Genomic DNA, 9,168 nt, shown 5'->3' with positions numbered 1-9,168 from the left:
CATTCCTATCGCACAGCGATCCACAAACAAAATACCCCTGAATTCGCGCGTTCGAATTCACCCTCCACTGGACAACCAGTAGATGGCAGTGTTGTGCAACATGTCTGTTAGACAACAGTATGTGGTGTACTTGCTAAAATGTCCATGTAAGTTATACTATGTTGGCAAAACAAAACGTGAACTGAAAACTAGGATATGTCCTCCATACGGAAGCATGATGGGAAATCATCGGTGGCAAGACATTTTAACAGCGCTAAACATGATGTCAGAGAGTTACATTTCATGGGTATTGAGGTGCAAATGACACGCAGGGGTGGGGATAGAACTGCCTACAGAAACTACTTTATGCAAACATGCCTAATAATGTTGTTCTTGAAGTTTATAAGTAGGCCTATATCAGTTTATGTTTATATTCTGAGAAATGTTTTTTGAAGAATGCTGTAATTGGGTTGCCTACATTTTGAGTTTTACTTAAAGCACTACGATTAGATTAGATTCAACTTTATTGTCATTTAGCAGAGTACATGGTACAGAGCCAATGACATGCAGACATCCAACCAGGAGTGCAAAGAAGCCAAGTGCAGGTAGAGTATGGTTGTGTATACCAGTTTTCAAAGTGGGGGCCGCGAGGGGGTGCCAGGGGGGCCTCAGCAAGTTGGAAAGAAAAATAAAAGCAACAAATAAATACATTTTTTTAAATATACCCATTACTATGAGGGTTGTTATACAATGCCATTATAATAATTTGTCGCATATCTGAACATTATTTTCCATGATAATGACTGGGAATAATAGTAGAGTGATAGCTCTCATATAGCAGAAAGCCCCAAATGTAATTTTACACACTGTATGCTCCATCACAAAGTGCTTGTGGCTAAAATAATTATTAGGATTAGCTTAATGTATTTTTAAATTTGCCGTAGTATTGTCGATGGGTTTAATAACACATCAAGGGGTCCTTGGCTAGTGGTATTTGGGGGGCCTTGTCAAGGAAAAGTTTGGGAACCCCTGGTATACAATAGGGATCAATAATGTAGGCTATAGTCTATAGTTGGATAAATACATGTTTTCCAGATAATATGTCTACAGGGATAAATAGAGTAGCCAGACAGGACTGAAAAGACCATGGTTTGGGTGGGTGGCATTCTTGACAATGGATTTGGCTTTGTTTTTTACAGCGTTTATGATATGTGTCGTGGATGAAGGGGAGTTGGGAGCCAATAGTCCTTTGGGCAGATTTCACAAGTCTTTGTAGTGCCTTGCGATCAGCAGAGTTGCAGTTGTCATACCATACAGAGATGCAGTTAGTGAGTAATAGAGATGCAATTAGTGAGTAACAGAGATGCAGTTAGTGAGTAAGATCAATTAAGATCAATTTCCAAAAGATGATTTTATATTCCTCTTTTTAGTGAACTTTAGCATGGGTTCAAAAACTTGAGCCTAACTGTATCTGTCTATATTGTATAAATTGCATATCCATATTTATTCTGCTCTTATAATGTTACTGTTAATATTCTTACTGTAAACCATACCACTTGCTTAACTGTATACTACTGTCTTCACTGCACTATGTCATACTGTTTATACTGCTACTTGTCTATACTGTTCGCATTGCACTTTCCTGCACTTCTGGTTAGACACTAACTGCATTCCGTTGTCTCTTACTTGTACTCTGCACAATGACAATAAAGCTGAATCTAATTTAATAATCTAATGTAATGTGTGGTGACTGATGTTTGAACGTTTGCTGAACATTGTGAGGGGTGGATTGTGTGTGTTGAAGAAGTGATTGAGATGCTATGGAAGGTGGTGTGTGTGTGGTTATTGAAGCTTGAGTGCAATATGGTCAATTTTGACCTGTAAGCTGGTGAAATAGTGACTTGTCTTACTTGTAGCCACTGTGTATACTTGGGCAAGTATAGGCTTCAGTCTGTGTTGTGCCTGCAGGTTGGTCCTGTTGTGAATTTTCAGAAAAAGACAAATCTATTGAGCCTCAATGTCAAATTCTACCCCTAAAGCACTCTGAACCACCAAGAAGTCTAATGGGCGTTCCAAAATTAAAATACCTACAACATTATCATTTGACCCGTCTACACCATGGAATACATACAGCGGGGAAAATAATTATAGAACACTTCAACATTTTTATCAGTATATACTTCCAATGAGGCTATTCACATTAAATTTTCACCAGACATTAGTATTAACTCTGATAATCCACCCATATAAAAAAATACAAACATTAAAGTGCATAAGTAGAGTTATGTGTAATAAAGTGGAATGACACAGGAAAAAAGTATTGAACACGCCTACTGAAATGTCTTACTTTGTGGAAATGCTTTTATTTGTATAGTGACAGCTTCAAGGCATTTACTGTGTGTGACAAAACTAATCAGTCGCAGTATTCAGGTGTGATTTTGGCACATTCTTTTAAAGAGATAGTCTTTTAATATTGAAGATTCCAGGGATCCCTCTTCTGAATCTTGATCTTTAGTTAACTTCTAAAACTGTTCAATTGGATTTAAGTCAGGGCCTTGATTTCCTTTCTCCTGAAACCAATTGAGAGTTTCCTTTGCTGAATGCTTTGGATCATTGTCCTGCTGGAAGGTCTAGCCATGTCTCATACTCATCATCCTGGTGGATGGCAAGATTCTCCTGGGACAAAATGACTCCATTCATCATTCCTTCAACTGTATGAAGTCTGCCAGTACCATGAGATGAAAAACAGGGCATGATGCCTCCACCTCCAAACCTCACTGTTGGTAGGGTATTTTTATGCACAGTGCCATTTCTCCTCAAAACATGGTGTGTAGTATGACATACAAAAAGTTCAGTTTTGACCAAAAGACATTCTCTCAGTACATTTTGTCCAAATATTTCAAAACTTTCAATGACCTTCGACATGTTTTTCTTCAGTAATAGAGTCATGTGGGGTGAGCGTGCATATAGGCCATGACGGTGGAGTGCATTACTTATGATTTTCTCTGTAACAATTGTACCTGTTGCTCCAAGTCTTTCTGGAGCTTTCTCCGAGTGGTCCTTGGCTCTTGGGCTACTCTTCTGACTATCCTTCTGACTTCCTGGTCAGAAATCTGGCGAGGAGATCCTGTGCATGGCCGGTTGATGAATGATGCAGTGATGTTCTTTCCACTTGCAGATAATGGCTCCAATACTGCTTACTGGATGATTCTGAAGTTGAAATGCATCTGTAGTTCCATATGTTTTGCAACAATAAGGTTGCAAAGGTCTTGGGAGAGCTCTTTGCTTTTACCCATCCTGAAATGTTTCTTCAAACAAAAATATTTTGTATAATTGTCTCTCGTCTGTCACGTACACTCAATACATGGCAAGCAGATCAGCAGTCAGCACCTCTATATGAATTCACTCTCTCTAGTTACGAACTGCCACAGAGGTGATAATATGCATCTCAATATTGTTATACATGATACAGTATTGCTCCAATTCCAATTTGACAATACAAAAGGTTTTGCTCTTTTTCAAATATATTAAGCCAAACTAAAGCCACACTAAACTTCTTGCATACTGGAGTGGCAAGTTTAATCAACTTCCTTTCCCATTTCTGCTGTGACGCAAGAGAAGAATGAGGTGTTGCGCCATCAATGTGGTCACAACAACAATGTTGCATGCACCAAAATCTCAAAACCTCATATTTTCAGGTAAATACATATATATTGTAAGTACAGATACTGTGTACAGAGAACTTTACAGAGACTCTTGCAATTGAGCTCTGGTGCATCCTACTTCTATCAATGGTCCTTGAGATGCTTCTACAACTTGATTGGATTCCACCTGTGCCTAAATGAATTCATTGGACATTATTAGGAGAGACACGCATCTGTCTATATAAGGTCTCACAGTTGATGGTATGTCAGAGTGAAAACCAAGCCATGAGGTCAAGAGAATTGTCTGTAGACCTAGGAGACATAAACTGATAACAGATCTGGGGGAAGGATACAGGAACATTTCTGCAGCAAACCACAAAATATTTTTTTTCAATATGTGGTTTCCCTTTTTCATTTCATGAATACAATCTATATGATACATGCTGCTGTATCTTTGATGTATAAATTATTGTAATTTAAAATTATGTTTACATATGAAACAAGTATATTTATTCATAGAAGATGCTGCATGTAACAAATAAATAAAATCTGCCCAAAGTGGCATTTTACAAAAATACAAGACACCCTTTTGCTGTGTATAATAATCTTTATTCATTCCAACTTTAGGTCAGTTTAAGTTTTTTTTCTTTCCTGTTAAGTTGACCTAAAAAAAATGAAAGTAAATTTAAAGAACCCTCAAACAAAAATATTTTGTATAATTTTCTCTTGTCTGTCTTTACACACAATACATGGCAAGCAGATGAGCAGTCAGCACCTCTATATGGATTCACTCTCACACACACAGACACACAATAAGCGACAGTGTTGCAGGGTTGGACATGAATTACAGGGACCAAAATGGGCCGTAAAACTGAGACCCTGCTGGTTTCACTTGGGGTAGTTATTTGGATGAAAACATTCATTTAACTCTCCACCATAATCACAATATCTGGGGTGGATTAACAAAACAAACTGAAAATAAACCAATTGCTCTATATTTTTACATGTCAACTAAAATCAGATCATCTGATTGATCCCCCAAGACCATAGCTGATTATAATCTAGAGTTCAGATGGTCAACAGAGAGGAACATTGAGAGGAAATTAAAACACATGAATTTATGTGGTCATGGGAAAAAAGGTGCAAATCTTGCCAAGAGGGAAGAAAACTGCTATCAAGGTAAAGGTAACATAAACTTGCTATTAAAAAAAAAAAAAAAAAAACAATGTTAGCAAAAATCCATTTAGCAGCTCATCCATTATGTTGAACAAAACACTCCTGAACTATCTTGAGACATTTGACGACCTCTGACATGTTTTCCTTCAAAATGTCTAGGTCCAAATGGCTGCCATTAACACTGATCTCAAAAAGCACCAGGAAAACGGACAGGAGTTGGCCTTGTCTGAAAGGGTTGGAGGTTTGTGTGGGGTGTGACTGGCTCGGAGTGGGAGGGGGGTCCTAGAAGGTAAATCTACAGCTGGCTGACTGCTACACTTCACCCTACCTACCGAACCACTCCAACAATCAACCCAAAATCAAAATCCTAATCAAAAACATGACCTCTTGCAGCAAGTGTCGTCTCATGCATTCTTTATTTAAAGTTCCCTATGCTGCCAGTTACTCCTCTAAAAAAAAATAAAAAAAATCTGTGACTCATGACATTGGGCTGGTGCGAGTTAACAATTGTCAATCTGCAATTTAATATCTTCTCTTTGAGCCTCAGTTTTTGTATTCAACAATCGTTTCAGGTTTATTTTAAAACATCTGATCGGTATGGGGGACTGTACATGGGCATGGCCAAGTTGGGGCAGTGCAGAAGGGCACTGCTGTTGTCACAGGGGTTTGCAGCTGCAGGTTACTCTTAACATAAGCAGCTGTAATGAGAACCAATGCTACTTGAGAAAGCAGAGGATAAAAATGAGATGCTGTCGAGAGGCAAGTGAGATGCACAGCTGGGTGAGGGAAACACGAGCCATGAGCAGGGGGAGTGTGTGAGGTGTGTGTGTGTGCGTGTGTGTTTGCGAGTCCTCTTCTACTTGGTGTGAACCATAGAGGTGCTGAACAGAAGCTTCTGCTTCTTCTTTTTCTTCTTGCCCCCTTTCTCTTCTAAAACAGAGGGAACACAACAAAGAAAACAGAGTTAGCTAGAGCACATGTGGGTTTGACCAACATCTAACATGGTAGTCATGTAAATTACACACACACACAGACAACTCTCACACACACACACCTGGTATGGGAGCAGGCTGTGGGGCGGTCGGGGGCCCATGGTCCAGCTGCATCAGCGCCTTCTCAAAGGCCTGGCTGAAGGAGTTCTGGAAGCTGGGCACAGGAACCCGGTCTGAGCCGTCGCTCTCCCCATCACTGTCTGCCACTGGGGGGGCCAGCAGCATGTCCACTGATGGAGAAGATAAAACAGTGGTGGTGGTGGGGGGGGGGGGGGGGGATTACGAAAGGAAAGATGGTAGGAGGAAAGACATTAGACTTCTACTGATTTTGGGATTGACAAACATCTGATGACCACCAATCCCAGCACACACTGAATTTAACATAATTTCTCCTTTCTTTGGGGTGAGAACAGTGTGTGTCTGTGTGTGTGTGTATCTCACCTTTCTTTGGGGTGATCTTAGGCCCAACATCACCCCTGGCTTTGCCATCTCGGAGCATCTGTAATGCAGAGACAATGGGTCAGCAACTCACAGATGCCACAAGGACACAACAGAGAAAAATAATCAATGTGAAGGCTTTAACCAACGTCCTACAGTGAATGTTATGGTCAGGCTTTAAATAGCGTGTTTGAATATCACTATTATCCAAATAACGCCACATATCAGAAAGGCTGTAGTTCTATGTATAAAACCGTGTGTGTGTGTACCTGGGCGAAGGACATGCAGTGGGAGTCATCCTCCATACTTCCCACGCTCAGCACAGGACTGTGTCCACCCAGACTGGGGAACATCAGTCCATCTGTAACAGCAGCACCACACCACCAGGGGGTGCACAAGAGGGACAGGGAGTAGGAGGGGACAAAAAGAGTCATGAAATGACTGCTCATAATGAGAAAAGTTGTATCAGAGTGTGTCAGTATACGGAGGTTGTAATATGCATCTCAATATTGTTACACATGATACAAAATTGTTTCAATACCAATTTTACAATACAAAAAGTGTAATCAACTTCCTTTCTGATTTCTGCTGTAACGCAAGAGAGGAATGAGGTGTTGCGCCATCTCGGACTTTAAAAACAATGTTGTCACAACAATAATATTGAGTGCATATGCATGCGCCAATATTTCATATCTTCATATTTTCAGGTAAATATGATGGTATATTGTTCAGATATTGAGTACATACAATGAACACTATCAGTCTTTAACAGTAATGTATTTATGTATCAGGCATCGAGTGCAGACTGAAGAGTATGACTTCTGTGTGTGTGTGTGTGTGTGTGTGTGTGTGTGTGTGTGTGTGTGTGTGTGTGTGTGTGTGTGTGTGTGTGTGTGTGTGTTACCTGAGGCAGGGCTGCTGCTGAGAGGTGAGGGGGGAGCCAGCAGGAACTCTGGGTGGGCAGGAGGGCTGCCGCCATTATAGGGGGGAGAACCAAACGCAGGGAACTGCTGCAGGTTCTCCAAGCCAATGTGCACCTCCGGATCTAAAAGCAGAGAACACCGACAGGAATCAATACACAAATGAACCATAGCTATTAAGTAGAACAAAGAGGAACCACAGACAGACAGACATAAGGTGTTTTCACACACAGTAGTCATAGGAACACAATTATAGGAACAGTCCACTTCTAAATCAGTTCTACTAGCTACTCTCCCCCTAGAGCAGTTTTTCATTTGCATTCGTACTTGCAATAGGAACCGGTAGCAAGTCGTAATTGATGTATGTACGCTGACGTGTTTATAGCCTTGTCACTTGCCAGTTAAGTAGCCTACAGCTGCGCTCGGGGAGCAGTGAGGGGTTAGGTGCCTTGCTCAAGGGCACTTCAGCCGTTTTTCGGAGGTTATGATTTGTATTACTGACAGTCAGCAGGCATGTAAGTGAGTGGAGGAAGAGACTACTGCACTATATTAGAGAAACGAGAGAAAGCGAATTGCAACAGAAAGTAATGTATCGTTTGTGTTGCAGATGTTTGTGCCATTGCACAAGGCCCATATGAGAAACACTGCTCTGGTTCCTCTATGAGGATTGAAAAGGGTGGGGGGTGGGGGAGGGTTGAGGCACTTACATTTGCCCTGCTTCCTGTTCTCCTCCATCTCGATGCGCCTCTCCCTTCGCTTCTCATCCCTCGCTTTCTTCTGCCGCAGACGCTTCCTCTTCTCCAGGTCATCTGCAGAGAGGAGGGGAGAGGGGGAGGAAGAGCAGTGAGTTGGGGCACACAGCAACATGTTGACACAGCTCTGGGACACCATGCTACTGGCATTAGCCTTAGGTTAGTGTGTGTGGCAGGGCACCAGAGGGACAGATGAAGAGAAAATGAGTGGGAGAAGGAAGAGTGTGTGAGTCAGACAGGTGGGGGGGGGGGAAGAGAGAGAGAGAGAGAGAGAGAGAGAGCGCGAGAGAGAGAGAGAGAGAGAGATTTGTTTGTTTGTTTAATTTAAGGCCATTTCCGCAACTAAGGCTATTTAATGGCCAGAGCACTGTGTGTTACAAAAACTTAAATATGTTTTTTAAAATCTATGCTAATAAGATGAGAGAGAGAGAGAGAGAGAGAGATGGTGGTGAGAGAAAGGTGGAAAGGAGCTAACCTGCAAAGCTGTCCAGGGTCTCTTTGGAGAGGACCGGGGGCTGCAATGCCAACTCACAGATGCTGAACTCACACGTCAGGGGCAGGTGGGCCAGGTACCGATGCCGGCGGCGCACTTCCTACACACACACACACATGATGATGTTGTTTTCATGTTTTTTTTTTTTTTACTTTGTTAGGGTACATACAGACTATGCGTCTTTTTCTGACACAAGAAGTTGTGCAGACCGCTTTTTCAGTTTGAAAAAAAAAAAAACTGCCAAACTGCCATATTTGCCGGAAGCGTCTTTTTGCGATAGACAAAGTGACTAACGTTACGTGTGGATTCAAAATGTCGCGGAAGAGAAAACTCAAGTTGGCTATTGCTTTTGGTATGTTATGGTAAAGTTGTGAAGTCATGTCAAACAATTCCCTGGCGATGCTCAGTCTCTAAAACGAGTCTTTCGACCGGTGTCCCGTCACCTTCTCCATTTTTTACTTGGTTGCCATGGGAAACCACAGGTCTCGGTAATCTGCTTGTGATTGGTCATCTGTAAAAAAGACAGCATGACGTATGGCGTTGTTCCGCTAGAAGTTGAACATTTCTCAACTTCTGAGCTGCAGAAAAAGACGGTTGCAGTCACGTTTTAAAAGAAGCCGACGACTTTTTTGAACACACAGTCTACTCCATAGGGTTATAATGTAAAACGGTCTACTCCATAGGGTTATAATGTAAAACGGTCTACTCCATAGGGTTATAATGTAAAACGGACACCGGCAGCTGAGAAAAAGACGCTTAGTCTGAACGTACCCT

The 9,168-nt window shown here is 41.5% G+C and overlaps 1 protein-coding gene across 1 annotated transcript in view; it reads right to left on the bottom strand.

The window, feature by feature from the left end:
• Nucleotides 1–4,210: 4,210 nt before the first annotated feature.
• Nucleotides 4,211–9,168, bottom strand: part of rnf10 (ring finger protein 10) — a 20,413-nt gene continuing 15,455 nt past the window's right edge. The window contains exons 11-17 of the mRNA XM_076271202.1: nucleotides 8,377–8,494; nucleotides 7,857–7,958; nucleotides 7,134–7,274; nucleotides 6,499–6,590; nucleotides 6,233–6,290; nucleotides 5,854–6,021; nucleotides 4,211–5,729 (exon numbers count right to left, since the gene is read on the bottom strand). Of these exons, the coding sequence (XP_076127317.1) occupies nucleotides 5,656–5,729; nucleotides 5,854–6,021; nucleotides 6,233–6,290; nucleotides 6,499–6,590; nucleotides 7,134–7,274; nucleotides 7,857–7,958; nucleotides 8,377–8,494 (753 nt within the window). The 3' untranslated portion in view covers nucleotides 4,211–5,655. The remainder of the gene's footprint in view (nucleotides 5,730–5,853; nucleotides 6,022–6,232; nucleotides 6,291–6,498; nucleotides 6,591–7,133; nucleotides 7,275–7,856; nucleotides 7,959–8,376; nucleotides 8,495–9,168) is intronic.

This window comes from Alosa pseudoharengus, unplaced genomic scaffold (assembly GCF_046254945.1).
Source record: "Alosa pseudoharengus isolate Yale_2024_CS ecotype anadromous, Long Island Sound unplaced genomic scaffold, YU_APseudo_1.1 YU_APseudo_1.1_scf_6, whole genome shotgun sequence".
Taxonomy (NCBI): Eukaryota; Metazoa; Chordata; class Actinopteri; order Clupeiformes; family Clupeidae; genus Alosa; species Alosa pseudoharengus.
Note: the sequence above shows the minus strand (reverse complement) of the source record. Positions and strands in the feature narration are given on the sequence as shown.